Source organism: Rana temporaria, chromosome 1 (genome assembly GCF_905171775.1).
Source record: "Rana temporaria chromosome 1, aRanTem1.1, whole genome shotgun sequence".
Classification (NCBI taxonomy): Eukaryota; Metazoa; Chordata; class Amphibia; order Anura; family Ranidae; genus Rana; species Rana temporaria.
In genome coordinates, this window is record NC_053489.1 from 511,011,166 (window position 1) to 511,026,347 (window position 15,182).

The window sequence follows — 15,182 nt, forward strand, 5'->3', positions numbered from 1 at the left end:
CCCCCCCCCCCCTCCTCGGGTATCACAGGTGTCGCCCCCCTCCTCGGGTGTCACAGGTGTCGCCCCCCCCCCCCCCCCTCGGGTGTCACAGGTGTCGCCCCCCCCCTCGGGTGTCACAGGTGTCGCCCCCCCCCCCCCTCCTCGGGTGTCACAGGTGTCGCCCCCCCCTCCTCGGGTGTCACAGGTGTCGCCCCCCCCCTCCTCGGGTGTCACAGGTGTCGCCCCCCCCCTCCTCGGGTGTCACAGGTGTCGCCCCCCCCCCCTTCCTCGGGTGTCACAGGTGTCGCCCCCCCCCCTTCCTCGGGTGTCACAGGTGTCGCCCCCCCCCTCCTCGGGTGTCACAGGTGTCGCCCCCCCCCCCCCTCCTCGGGTGTCGCCCCCCCCCCCTCCTCGGGTGTCACAGGTGTCGCCCCCCCCCTCCTCGGGTGTCACAGGTGTCGCCCCCCCCCTCCTCGGGTGTCACAGGTGTCGCCCCCCCCTCCTCGGGTGTCGCCCCCCCCTCCTCGGGTGTCGCCCCCCCCCCTCCTCGGGTGTCACAGGTGTCCCCCCCCCCCCCTCCTCGGGTGTCACAGGTGCCCCCCCTCCTCGGGTGTCACAGGTGTCCCCCCCCCCGTCGTCGTCCCCCCCTCCTCGGGTGTCACAGGTGTCGTCGTCCCCCCTCCTCGGGTGTCTAGGTGTCCCCCCCCCCCCCCTCTGGTGTCCCCCATGCTCCCCAGGACAGACAGCCATGCTCCCCAGGACAGACAGCCATGCTCCTACCACTAGGTGCAGATCTCAGACACTGTCTCCACATGCCTGCAGTCGGTGGTCCGAGGTCTTTGGTCAGCGCGCTGAGGCTAGGAGGAGTGTCACGCTGTGCACTGGCAAGCACACGGTCTCCACTGGGGTGGAGCAAGATGGCCGGAGCTAGGCCGAAGCCGGGGACTTTCCTACGCCGAGGCCCCTGAGTGCTCCGCGGATCGCGTGGTGTGCCGATCCGAACGGGGTGACCCGTTCGGATCAAGGATCGGTGACGATTTGTTGCACCCCTAGTTATTTGCAAAAATGGAAACTAACCTTTTCAAAATATCAGGGATCCATGGCATAATTCTACCCTAACACTCAACCTAGCCAACACTCCTTCATGCAAATTACCAGTATTTGGCACCATGTTATGTTTTTGTTACAAGAGAAGTACAGGGTTCGGGATGAACATTTATACTTGGATGGATGCCGCATTGGACCCCGGTGCCTCTACACTGAGAACCGAGTGATTGAACACTGCACTGCCGATCGCTCAGTTCTCACAGCTCCCCAAGTAGAGAGCTGGAGACTGTCAGTCACAGCTCTCTGCTCTGCCCTCTCCTCGCTCACTGGAGCGCTGGGCTCTGGAGGGACCTGCCGGCTCAGGCTGAGCCAGGTATTGGCCCAGGCATCTAGGCAGATCCCAACTCGGTTTTTGTGTGCCGCGCTCTGCTGAAAACGGGTCACAGGAGTGCAGTGCAGTTGACAGCTTTGGTTGTACTTCTCTTTTAATCAGGTATGAAAAAGAAACAAACAAGACAGTGTATATTTAAAGTTATGTTCAATTTTGGTCTATTTATACAATTGCTCATTCCATGTGATTGCATTGTCTGATTTATTGGAAATAATTTCTGTAGTCTTTCTAAACGTAATATTTTTGATATTTTCCAGGTGGAGATTATTGAAGATCTTGTCGTAGGTTATGAAACATCACTAAAAAGTTGCCGACTGTTTAACATTAATGGTAAGTGTAACTTGATAGGCAAGTTTATTTTTTATTGTCCTTGCTAAACAAACAGCATTTTTCTTGTTTTTCTTAAAGCCCAACTCCGGAGGCAATTTTTTTTCTCCCCTTGCAGTGGGGCTGTGCCTGCATGCAAAGGGTTAACTGCTCTTTTTGTCTAGGGGGTGAACACAGCGCTTATACTGGCCAGACTGTTCCTGTCATCTTCACGTGCAGACCCGGTCTATGGGCGTGACGACTGCTTGTGGGCCTTTCACACTGGGGCGGTGGGGGCGTCGGCAGTAAAGCACCGCTATTTTTAGCTGTGCTTTACCGTCGTTTTTGCTGCGCTATTTGGCTGCTTGCGTCCGAGAGAGGGTTAAAACTGCCCGCAAAGCGACGCTGCATTTATGGAGTCCAGTGAAATACCTGATTCTTCTGGGTAATGGAGGATTGTGTGATTTCCATCTCTTTCATAATGCAGAGTTTAAGTCTTTAAAGGGGTTGTAAAGGTTTGTTTTTTTATTTTCTAAATAGGTTCCTTTAAGCTAGTGCATTGTTGGTTCACTTACCTTTTCCTTCGATTTCCCTTCTAAATGTTTTTTTTCTTCTTTGTCTAAATTTCTGATTTCCTGTTTCTCCTCGGTAAGCTTGTGAACACAGCGTCTCCCCACAGGGATGTAGTCCCAAAGGAGTGGGCGAGCACGCTGACTAACCCCCAGCCAGAACGGCTCGGATGATGGGGGCAAGCTTACCGAGGAGAAACAGGAAGTGAGAAATTCAAACAAACAAAACATTTAGAAGGGAAATCTAAGGAAAAGGTAAGTGAACCAACAATGCACTAGCTTAAAGGAGCCTATTTTGAAAATAAAAAACAAACCTTTACAACCCCTTTAATCACCCGATTTCTTTGATAGTAGATATTTTTGTTTTTGATTGTTAGTTACTCTTGACAAAGAATTCTATGTCTCCTTTTTTATCGTACAGATGATGGAAAAGAAGAGCCACCAACTACATTACTGTGGGTTCAGTACTACTTGGCACAGCACTTCGACAAGATTGGTCAATCATCATCCGCTCTTGATTACATTAATGCAGCTATTGAAAGCACACCAACATTGATCGAACTGTTCCTTGTGAAAGCTAAAATATACAAGGTAGATATTTTTTTCCCCTTTATAACTATGTGACGGTAGTAAAAAATACACCTTCGCACATTAGGAGTGCTTGAATTATTTTTATTGAATGTCTGTCTTTTCTCTGATCGGGAAAAACTGATCATAAACATACAGTATATCCTTGTTGAAAAAGGTTTTCCTAGGGAAGCCGTTTTGGTCCATTCACATGTGTTGACTCTTTAAAGAGGAAGTTCACTGAGAGGAAAAAAAATCCTGTAGCTGCTGTACTTAAAAATAAAAAAAATGGACATGAATTTTCCAGTTCTTCACTAGCCTTCGGGTTCCCAGCACCGGCATAACTGTGAGCAATTGTCTTTACAGTCGGCTGCCTGCTGTGCTTTGTAAATGGCTCCTCAGTCTTCTGAGACCCGTGACATGTCCGAGAAGACAGCGGGAAGGGGAGAATAGGCGATCCGAGCGGAAGTGGGTACCTGTCAAAAAGGCCACTTAAAGGGGAACTTCCCTTTTTGGGTGGAGTTCCACTTTGAGTGTGCATTGTATGTGTTTTTTTTTATTTTGCACAGAAAGGCTTTTATAATTTTGCCAATGTGCATGTAAATTCAAGGGGCTGTAAAGGTTTGTGTTTTTTCACCTTAATGCATTCAATGCATTAAGGTGAAAAACCACCTGGCAATGGTGCCCCCCCCCCCCCACATTTACTTACCTGAGCCCGTTCACCTGCTGTGCGCGTCCCCCGATGTCCTCTTCTCTACGGAGTCTGACTGTTGATTGGATAGATTGGAAAGATTGATAGCAGCGCAGCTATTGGCTCGCGCTGCTGTCCATCACATCCAATGATACGGGGGGACAGAGTCATACACACTGTGTCTATGGATGCAGCGTGTATGACGGGGAGCGCGCTCACAAGCTAAGAGAGCTTCCTAGAGGGGGGTTAGCTATTGCAGGGAGGAGCCTGAGACAGCCTGTCGACGAACCCCAGAAGAGGAGGCTCGGGGCCACGCTGTGCAAAACAAACTGCGCAGTGAAGGTAAGTATAACATGTTTGTTATTTTAAAAAAACAAACCCACGCAACCATTTTACGATGTACATTAAACATAGAGGAAAACGCACTACTTCAATTTAAGCCTTCATTGATGTATTATGTAGGTTGCGTATTGCCTTTTTAAATTCCTAACAAATTTCTCACCCATGTCTGCCATGCTACTAGGTTAATGAGGCCTTGAGAAATACCTAAAAGTTACACATGAATTCCTCTATTGGCCTCCCATATCGCAGTGCACTGTACTTCATTTCCAGTGTCTGAGCACTTTTTCCTGTGAGGGGTTCAGTTAATAAGAAAAACCTTATCCGTATAGTGGGAAATAGTCTATGCCACAGAGCAGTATTCAGTTTTAGGGAGCTTTTTTTATTTTTACTTAGCAGTGGTTTGGACATAATCATGTCAAATTAAGGAGACCTGCTAGTCTAGGAGCGAACAGGACATGTTGGGGATCCAAGAAACATACTACATTGACAATAGACATTTGGAAATTATAGACACAGTTGGTCCAGTCCTCGTCTTGATATATTTTTAAGAGTTATCTGTCTCAGGCAATACAATGTGTTATATTTCAAAGTGGTGTTCTCTCTATCTTTTAGCATTCTGGTAACATCAAAGAGGCTGTTCGGTGGATGGATGAAGCTCAAGCCCTGGACACAGCAGATAGGTTTATCAACTCAAAGTGTGCAAAGTACATGTTGAAAGCAAACATGATAAAGGATGCTGAGGAGATGTGCTCTAAGTTTACAAGGGTTTGTATCACAATTTTTCAAAAATGTCATTCTGATTCATTTTTGATAACTTATACTAATTTTGAGTGATATACCATAGTGTTTTTGAGCAATATATTAAAGAAGTTAAGCCAAAATGGCTTTGACTATACTTCTCTTTTTAAAGAGAAGTATGGGGTTTGCAAAGAAAAAAAAAACAAAACCTTATACTCTCCTAGGTGGATGAAGCATCAGTCCAATGCTGCATTTGACCCTTGCTTTCTCTGCACTGAGAAGTGAACGGTAAACCGCTGATTACTTGGTTCTCCTCTCGACTCTGAGCAGAGAGCCATGACTGTCAGTCCTCAGCTCTACAGAGCTCAGAGGAGAACTGAGCGCTGGGCTGCGGAGGGGGGAGTCCAGGCTTCTGGGCGGATTTCTTCCATATCGTCAGGATCATTTCAGAGCCTGGACCAGCTATGTTACTTTAGCCCACCATTGGCTGAAAACGGGTCACAGGAGTGCACAACTAACTGCACTCCTGCGATCCATCGAAGAAGTAATATATTAGGAGAGTGGGAAAATTGCATACAACCCCATGTATTTTCTAGGACAAAACCGTGGTAGCATTGGAACTGTAGAAGCTGATTATTTGCAGGATTTTGTCATTCAGCATTGGGAGGTGGGAGGAGACAAGCAGCTGCTGAAGCTGGAACACAGGTTTTCTTTTTAAATAGTCTAGACAAACATATAAAAATTACTTTCAAAGCATACAGTTGTGAAAGATCACATCCCTCCCTTCTCATTACAGGAAGGCACTTCAGCTGTGGAGAACCTGAATGAAATGCAGTGCATGTGGTTCCAGACCGAATGTGCACAAGCGTATAGATCTATGAACAAGTATGGCGACGCGCTTAAAAAATGCCATGAAATTGAACGAGTAAGTGTACAGATATTTTTTTTAATTTTTTTTATATGTGATCAGATTGTCTTTGATCCACAGATTTTCATTGTATGAACCTAGAAAAGGAAAATATTCAGTTATATTTCACTAGTAATAAACCCAGCTCCAACATAAGGAATAAAAAGAAATTTCTGCGCCGAGCAGGGATCAGCAACCCTTTTCCACTAGGGACGGATTCATGTATGTGAATGCATGGTGGGCCACATTCACATGCTAATAAATGAAGATAACATTACACAGCCCCCACACCTCTGGACCCCTTCAAATTACTCAGCTCCACTGCATATTACACAGCCCCGCCCAGCTGTGTAAGCATGAAGGGATGGGGCACTTTACATTTTTTTATTTTTTTTACACTGTCCCTTTGAGAAAAAAAATTCTGATCATTTTTATTGCTGTCAGAAGGAATGTAAACATCCCTTGTGACAGTAATATGCCATGACAGGTACTCTTTGTGGAGGGATCTGGAGTCTATAAGACCCCAAATCCCTCTTTTGCACTTAAAATAATTCAAAATGCCAAGTTTGGCTATTTTGAATACCGTAATTTTTTTAAATTTGGCACCTTTAAGTCCCCTGTAAACGGAAAGTTATCTCATGACATCGCTTCGGGATTACTAGATCTGAGACCTTTTCGAAGCCAACTTTGGATGTTATCCCAAGAAAGCCAACTGCTGGCTCTAAAAAAACGGTACCGTGATGCGTGCAGTACAACCCCCTTCAAGCCGAGGCCGCATATTTGCATACGGTCGGAGTGAAGGGGTTGAAATGTTTGCGAGCAGCGTACACGTGAATTCATCATGTGCACTGATGGGCTGGACATTTATTGGCGGCAGGCCGGGTGCAGCCCGCGGGCCGTAGGTTGCCTATCCCTGACATAGAGGATCTGTTGGGCCATAGTTTTTCTTTTCTACCGAGGATTGCCTCTTACAATCTCCAATACAAACTTGCAGGAAATAAACCTCTTAACCTTGTCACTTATATTTTATTTTTTTGGAGGGGTGGGGATTATTATTACCACCATAAATGTGGGGCAATGTCTCTAAATTGTGCTTAGTGTGCACATAAAGAATACGCACATTATGCTTTTTGTTTTTTTATTTCAGCATTTTGTAGAGATCACTGATGATCAGTTTGACTTCCACACTTATTGTATGAGAAAAATTACACTCAGGTCATATGTGGACTTGCTGAAGTTGGAGGATGTACTCCGACAACACCCATTTTACTTCAAAGCTGCCCGACTCGCTATAGAAATTTACCTGAAACTTCATGACAACCCTTTAACAGATGAGAATAAGGAGCATGAGGCAGACACAGGTATGTGGAAAAAAAATGTTTGTCTTTAAAACCTAATATAGCTCAGTGTAATTTCCTTATTAAAGTGGTTGTAAACCCAGATAGCAAAAATTAAACTGAACATTAATTGGCAAAGCAGCACAACCCATTTGTGCACATCTGGCAGGGAAACAAGCAGTCTGGCATCTGTAATCCTCCCTGCTTTGCTACTGGGAAAAAATCTGATACTGTTTCTGGAAAAAGTGTCGCCATGCCCTTTGACAGTCATGCAGATTAGACTCATGCTTGAGCATAAATGAAGGGTGCGTGACTCCTGCAGCCTCTGTCACTTTCTGCCCACTCAGCTCCTCTGGACCATGACCAGCATAGTTACCCACAGTCTCAAAGTTCTGTGCACTTTCTTGGACTCATGACAGCTGTTCAGGAATTGAAGGTCTGCCATGGACAGCTGAGTTACCCACTGTGAATATACTGCATTGGCACCAAAACATAGGTGCTGCAGGGTGGGGCAGCTAACACACAAAACATACAGCACATAAAAAAACCTCTCCCTCTTCTAGTTCTCCCAGCTGTAGATATTCAGCGTCTTAGTAATGGGGACTCCAGGAAGTCAGGTGGTGCCTTCCTGCTTGTGAGACTAGTAAGAACCTGCAAGGAGCTGTGGCCTTTGTGCCAAGAGGGGTGCACTGAGGAATGCTAGAGGGGGGGAGAGAGGGTCGGCTTTCAAAATGCTACCGGTGCCAGCAATTCTAATATGTTTGGGTGCCTGGTAGCTTTGACATGTGAGCGTGTTAAATGTGCCATGCGCAAACAAGTCCAGCTGCTAAGCGGCGCTAGGTTGATTTCTGGGGGCATAAACGACTGCGAGGAGATTCCAGTAATGTCACGCCTCCTGACCTTCAGTCAGTTTTCACGTCCACTAATCCAGTGTTATTCAGAGGGCTGTGGCTGGAAAAAAGAAGAAAATTGGGTACATGTAATGCGATTTTTATGTTTATTGTCTTTAATTGCTGAACAAGGGGTTTACAACCCAAATTAACAGGCTGAGCTACCTTTCAATTGGTTGTTCTTGCCCCTTGATGTATGGTACAAAAGGACCATGTTTTCGTACTCTGTGAAGAGGGTCAAGAATCATATTATTGCTTGTATTCCCTTTATTTGGGGGGGGGGGGGGGGGTCAGGAATTAAGTTTTAGATAACAGGCGCAATTATACTGGGGCTCCTTGCATTTCTGGCTTCTAAAATGGCCTCTCATTTTAAATGCACACCAAATAATTTTTCCGAAAATTGGGAGTTTTCTTTTTTTTTTAATTGAAGCACTGCTAGAAAGGATTATGACCAGTTGTCGTTTTACAGGTGTTTGTTATTCTGCCAAGCAATGGAAACAGCAGGATAGGGGCTGCAAGCAATAGGGCTGTATTCATGCTACTCTAGACAGGAGACAAAATTATGTACTTGTGATTTCTTTTTTATGTTCCCCCCCCCCCTTTTTTTTTTTTTTTTACTATATTGATTTTTATTTTCAATTTATGCAATCCCTATTTGGGTGACCCTGCTAAAGGTATAGTGTACCCCAAAATATTTGCTTTTTTGTTATTGTTTGTCAGATTTCGATGATGAAATCCTATGCTTGAATTGTCGGGTCCCCACATATGCTGCAGCAACTGCCTTCTGCTTCTCTTCAAGTTGAGCTTTCAATATATAGAGAATGCAGAAGAGGGGTGGGAACACCTTTTGTAGTACATGGGTGGGAGTAGAGGCAGGAAATATAGTGGGGAGATCTTGCTGATGGATTCCCCAAAAGACAGACCACCAGTCCTGCCGAACTGAGATTTCACTTTGGGTGGACTAGCTCTTTAATCTTGTATGCATTGAATTCCCTGGTAGCCAATATGTCAGACAAAGAGCTGAAGAAACTGCGCAATAAGCAAAGGAGAGCTCAGAAAAAAGCTCAGCTGGAAGAAGAGAAAAAGAATGCAGAGAAGGAGAAACAACAAAGGAACCAGAAGAAGAAAAAGGAGGATGACGATGAAGAGATTGGAGGCCCTAAGGAAGAACTCATCCCTGAAAAACTAGCAAAGGTATTTTTAGAAGTCTGTTGAAAAACAATAGATTTCCAAGGCTTGGGTTGTGTTTTATTAGAGATGCCAATTAGTGGTGGCCTAATGTCAGTTCTTCCGCATGAATAGTGGAAATTCTGATTAGAGAGACTGCCAGAGCATGCCAAGTAGTGGTAGCCTGAGAGCTGCTCTTGGCATAAATGGTGGGATTCTGAGTAGAGAGACTAAAATGGATCAGCAGCTGGGTACCGGGGTTTAGAAGTGGTATCCTCCCACAATTCAAACATTCTGGCTTGCAGTACCTAAGGTTGACCTTAGAGTTTGATTGTGGTTAGGACAGTAGACAGTAGTTAAGTGCTTTGGCATTAGCGCAAATTAATTATATGTGCTTTAAAGAATTGCAATATATGTTGACATTCTAGGATTTTTTTTTTTTTGCCCTCCATTATATTATGGTATGTGTTTGTCTTGTCTATCTAGAACAGTAGCCATTGCTCTTAGCTTTGGCGCTAATGTTTTTGTTTAACCACGCATTGTTTTTTTCTATATTTCTTCACGCAGGTGGAAAATCCATTAGAAGAAGCTATTAAATTTTTAACACCACTAAAGAATCTGGTCAAGAACAAAATAGAAACCCATCTATATGCATTTGAAATCTATTTCAGGAAAGGTAAGAAAAACCTGTGTTCTTTATGTTGAAATTTTTACATTTTATAGTTGCTGTTTTATTGCAAAATATAGCATATATAGTATGCATCTGTACAAAGACATTGAATAAGGGTGTTAATAGTAAGGATTTTGTTTCTGAAACACATCAGTCTAAGGCCTCGTTCACACCATATGTGTGTAAAAACTGATGGGGAAAACGCACAGATTTAAATTGCATAGGCTTAATCATGCCGCGTGCAGAGATGTCTGTTTATTGCGTAGATCTGCAAGGACACAAATCTTGTTTTCTATGTGCTCTGTTCACACCATAACACTGCTGTCATCTATTTTTATTTTATTTTTCTGCACAGAAATATAACAAATTTTCTGCAAGTGCACACAAAAAACAAAACCATTGTTCTCTATGTGCCCTGTTTACACCACAATGTTGATGTCATATTAAAAAATGTGCATGTGATGCCAGTGTTGTAGTGTGAACAGGGCACATAGAGAACAATTGTTTTCCTTGTGTCCTTGCAGAGACAGGTGCACAAAAACTTATGTCGCTGCACATGGTGTGAACAAGGCATAGAACAGTGTTTCTCAACAATTCTTTTCAGTTGTGGCACATTTAAACGTATCAAAAATCTGGAGCCACTTCAGTCTAAAATGTGAAACATTTAAATGTTACTTATTAGTGGGAAACCTGAGCCAGTCCATTATATCAGTCTTACCAGTCATAGATCTCCCCCATTAGAGTCCCTCAATCACACATTCCCCTCTTCATATCGGAGCCCTACCTTTTGCTTCAGTGGGAGGTGGAGGTGGTCTGGAGGAAGCCGACTTCAATCTCTTGCTGAAAGATGGGAGCTCTGGATTAGTCATGCATTGCCATAGTGCAGACAAACTGGCTGCCTTCACCGTAGCAACAATTGATGTTGTGTGTCCTGGCCTTAGCGTGTCATTGGTTGTTATGGTCTTGGCGGCTGCCCTGTCTGCACCATGGCAACTCATGTCGTTAGTGCTGTCTGCCAGCCATCTTTTTACAACTTCCTGGATGCTTTGCAGCTTCTCCTGTGCGGTTTACTTTCAGTTTTTAACCACTTAAGCCCCGGACCAATATGCAGCCTAAAGACCCAAGGTGTTTTTACAGTTCGGGACTGCGTCGCTTTAACAGACAATTGCGCGGTCGTGCGACGTGGCTCCCAAACAAAATTGGCGTCCTTTTTTCCCCACAAATAGAGCTTTCTTTTGGTGGTATTTGATCACATCTGCGGTTTTTAGTTTTTGCGCTATAAACAAAAATAGAGCGACAATTTTGAAAAAAAAGCAATATTTTTTACTTTTTGCTGTAATAAATATCCCCCAAAAACATATATAAAAACATTTTTTTTCCTCAGTTTAGGCCGATACGTATTCTTCTACCTATTTTTAGTAAAAAAAATCGCAATAAGCGTTTATCGATTGGTTTGCGCAAAATTTATAGTGTTTACAAAATAGGGGATAGTTTTATTGCATTTTTATTTTTTTATTTTTTTTTACTACTAATGGCGGCGATCAGCAATTTTTTTCGTGACTGCGACATTATGGCGGACACTTCGGACAATTTTGACACATTTTTGGGACCATTGTCATTTTCACAGCAAAAAATGCATTTAAATTGCATTCTTTATTGTGAAAATGACAGTTGCAGTTTGGGAGTTAACCACAGGTGGCGCTGTAGGAGTTAGGGTGCACCTAGTATGTGTTTACAACTGTTTGGGGGTGTGGCTGTAGGAATGACGTCATCGATCGTGTCTTCCCTATAAAGGGAATGACGCGATCGATGCGCCGCCATAGTGAAGGACGGGGAAGCCGTGTTTACACACGGCTCTCCTCGTTCTTCAGCTCCGGGGAGCGATCGCGACGGAGCGGCTATAAACAAATAGCCGCGCCGTGGTCCCGGATCGCTCCCCGAGCGGACCCGACCACCGCATGTAGCGGGGGGGGTCCCGATCGGACCCCCCACCCGCTAATAGGCGAGGACGTACCTATACGCCCATGTGCCTGTACGTGCCATATTGTGGACGTATATGTACATGCGGTGGTCCTTAAGTGGTTAAGGAATATACCATGGCACCTTGCTGCCTGCAAGCAGAGTTCTGTACTGACTGTTTCCTGAAATTCCTCCTCTCTGCACCTCTCTAGTTCAGAAGTCGGTGACACAATAGCACCTACTTACAGGGCGTAGTTAACCACTTGACCTCCGGAAGATTTATCCCCCTTTATGACCAGGACTTTTTTTGCGGTACATCACTTTGTTAGTTTAACTGACAATTGTGCGGCCATGCAACGCTGTATCTAAATGAAAATTGTAATCCCCCCCCACAAATAGAGAATATTTTTGGTGGTATTTGATCACCACTGTTTTTTTTTTTTTTTTATAGTTTATGTTTTGCGCTATAAACAAAAAATATATATTTTTTTAAAGTGTGTGTACTTTATTTTTTTCCTGCTATAAAACTTATCCCATTAGATCTAATTTCTTAGCCAGTATTTTTGTGTACACTGTGTGGGGAAGAGCTCGGACCGCCAGCTGGGGACCCCTGAAGGGGAAGATCGGGGCTGCTCTTGGCAGTTAAATATAACATTACATGATCTTTTTTTTCGATTTATTTTTTTTAAATGCTTTGCTTTAGAATTGTATTGTGGAATCCAAGGAGGTAAATGTGGGTGAGCATCATAAAGTAAGATTACAAACTTGCAGATCATTCTGATTTAATAGGACTGGGCTAGACATAATTGAAATAGAATGTGAAAATGAATATACGATTGTCTATTTTGACTAACTTTAATTATGCCAAAGTGTATGTCCTACTAAAATAATTCCTCCTGTTTTTCATAGAAAAATTTCTTTTGATGTTGCAATCTGTGAAGAGGGCATTTTCCATTGATCCTAACCATCCTTGGCTCCACCAGTGTTTGGTCCGTTTCTTTTGTGCAGGTAAGTCCTAAGACCTTATTTATAGAAAACTAGTGCAATCGAAGGTAGGATATTTGAAAAGCATATCAAGACCCTTCAGACCCCATTCACACCACTGCGTTGCATTTTTGTAAATTTTTTTCCTTGTGACGGCATTTATTTGAGCTTCTTTTGGCTTGATAAACATGGCAAAAGAAGCTCACTGACCCTTTTCCAGCGCGCGTTTTAGAGTACGTCAAAGCACATGTTTGCTTCCCATTTTTGTGGTGCCATTAACAGTTATTGACGCCACAAGTGCAACACTTGCTTTAACCGCATTCCTGTGAAGGTTCCCAGAACACCCAGATGCAAATGTGGCCTTAGCTGCTGCCACCAACATAACACTAAGCTGCACAGAACCGCTTCCAGCTGATCACAACTATTTCTTAAAATCATGACACCCTAACCCCCTCCATTGCTGGTACTGCAGCTCTGCCACCCGTACTGTGTCCCCGTTTTCCCCCCTTCTTCCTGAACTTTGTTCAGTCTCACCACCCTGCAGGGAAACTGGGAGGAAGGTGGTTTGTAGCCGGTAAACATGTCATGTTTACGGTCCCCTTCCTTTCCTGAATGAACACGGTGGGTGATTGGTACAAATCACTTCCGGTTTTATTTGAAACTGAAACAAATTAAATTGTGTTTACTAGGTCTTCAGGTTGTAAATGAACAGAAAACCTCTGTTCAGAGCGCTTCCTGTTCATTCAGTGAAGCTGCAGAGAAGGAGATTGAGGACTGTGCCATTGCATCATCTCAAATGTGAAACATCAGGGGTCTGTTAAGTCCCAATATTACACCAAAGTCCCATTTCCCTAGCACTGTAAAAAAAAAAATTATAAAAAGAATTTAAACCATAAAAAACATTAAGGGCTCCTTCAAATGGGTTTTGTGGCCCATACAGTGTGAATGAGCCATTTGTTTGTGGCTAGAGCTGCATGCAGGCAGCCTATTTTACTCTATGGGGACTCTACAGTAGCTGTACGAATGTAGCTGCAGGACCTAATTTTACAAGTGTGCAGATCAGTGGCAACAAATACACGCAGTCTGTCATTTTGCACCATGCACTTGTATAAATGGCAAATTAGGACCTACGTTTGTGTTTGTATATCTGCTTCATCCCCTTGAAGTAACATAGGCCACCTGCAAATACATCTCCAGGCAGCTGCATAAACAAACAGTACATTCATGCTTTAAAATATAGGCCACAGTTCCCATATGAATGACCCCTAAGACCTCATTTACACACAGAGCATATTCTCTTGTGCACAGAAGTACATTCATTCTTGATGCTCTATGGTCCTTTTGCAGCTGTGCGAATGTGGCCTAAAATGCCTCCTCCCCATCTGACACACATATAATACAGTGGATATAAAAATTCTACACACCCCTGTTAAAATGCCAGGTTTCTGTGATATGGGGGGGGGGGGGGGGGGGGTAGGTAAACTTAAAAACTAAAATAGTGTAGTTGCATATGTCTGGGCTATGGGGTAGAGTGGCAAGGTGGAAGCCTTTTTTTATGACGAAAACATCAAAGCCCAGCTAATATTTGCAAAAACATATCTGACGGCTCCCAAAAGGATAAATGTGTTTGCGTCCAAGTTTAATTTTTTGGCCCATAATTCTAAAAGCAGTTGGGTGTCAAGAACCACAATCTGCTCTGTCGAGTTATGGGAGCAGCATGCATGGTGACAAACTACAGTATATTAACCTCAACCCACCAGCACATCATCACTCTTTGCACTGCCTTGTTAAATAAGCATGTGCAATAGACACTTGGGGGGGGGGGGGGGGGGCGGGAACGCACACTGATTAAACAGCGGAGGAGCCAATCAGTGGGACCTACTAATTTAGTAGAACCATCTTTTTATTCTACTGGCTCTACTCATAATATTTATGATTTGGGTGGCCTTTTACGAACCCTAAAAGTTTTATAAGTGAAGAATTGTAAAAATGGTCTGGCCATCTGAGGTTTAAAATGGACCGCTGGGTCTGGCATGGAAAGGGTTAAAGTTTTGCACACCTACTTAAAGCATTCTGCCTTATATTATGTCTGGTGTGGTTGGTAAATTTTCAAAAATCTAGTCACTTTTTTGTGGTTTTACTGAGCAAATTGTTTCAAACAAAAACACTGTGGGTACAGCTTCTCTGCTCTCCGCTCCAGCGCTCTCTGGACTGTGGAGGGGTTGCCCAGGCTTTCTGTGAATCGCTGAGAGGCTGAGCCAGGTGCCAGTCCTGACTTCTGGATGGATTCCAACCATATGGTCAGGATCTTTTCCAAGCCTGGACCAGCTCGGTGACGTCGACCGACAGCGGGGTTTAGCGCGCTAGAATGAACTGTACTGCTGGGATCTATTGTAGAAGTACAGCCAAAAATGCTTGTCTGTACTTCTCCTTTAAATATTTGGTTTAGCTCAGTGAGTACAGGAATAAGTAGGTGGTCCTATTTTCATTGAAAATGTTGATTGATCAAATATCTCAATGCAATGCAAATGATTTTGGAAAGGTACACTTAATTTGTTAAAATTAACTTTCTATTGAAATATTGTGTTATTGCTGGTATGGTCGGCTTTATAAGATTTGAGAACTATGTAAGATAGAA

At 43.9% G+C, this 15,182-nt stretch overlaps 1 protein-coding gene across 1 annotated transcript in view; it reads left to right on the forward strand.

Annotated features, from left to right (window-relative positions):
* NAA15 (N-alpha-acetyltransferase 15, NatA auxiliary subunit) overlaps positions 1–15,182 on the forward strand; it is a 62,375-nt gene that overhangs the window by 34,474 nt on the left and 12,719 nt on the right. The window contains exons 10-17 of the mRNA XM_040331134.1: positions 1,675–1,747; positions 2,714–2,883; positions 4,505–4,657; positions 5,427–5,555; positions 6,685–6,898; positions 8,765–8,958; positions 9,499–9,607; positions 12,470–12,568. Coding sequence (XP_040187068.1) covers positions 1,675–1,747; positions 2,714–2,883; positions 4,505–4,657; positions 5,427–5,555; positions 6,685–6,898; positions 8,765–8,958; positions 9,499–9,607; positions 12,470–12,568 — 1,141 coding nt within the window. The remainder of the gene's footprint in view (positions 1–1,674; positions 1,748–2,713; positions 2,884–4,504; positions 4,658–5,426; positions 5,556–6,684; positions 6,899–8,764; positions 8,959–9,498; positions 9,608–12,469; positions 12,569–15,182) is intronic.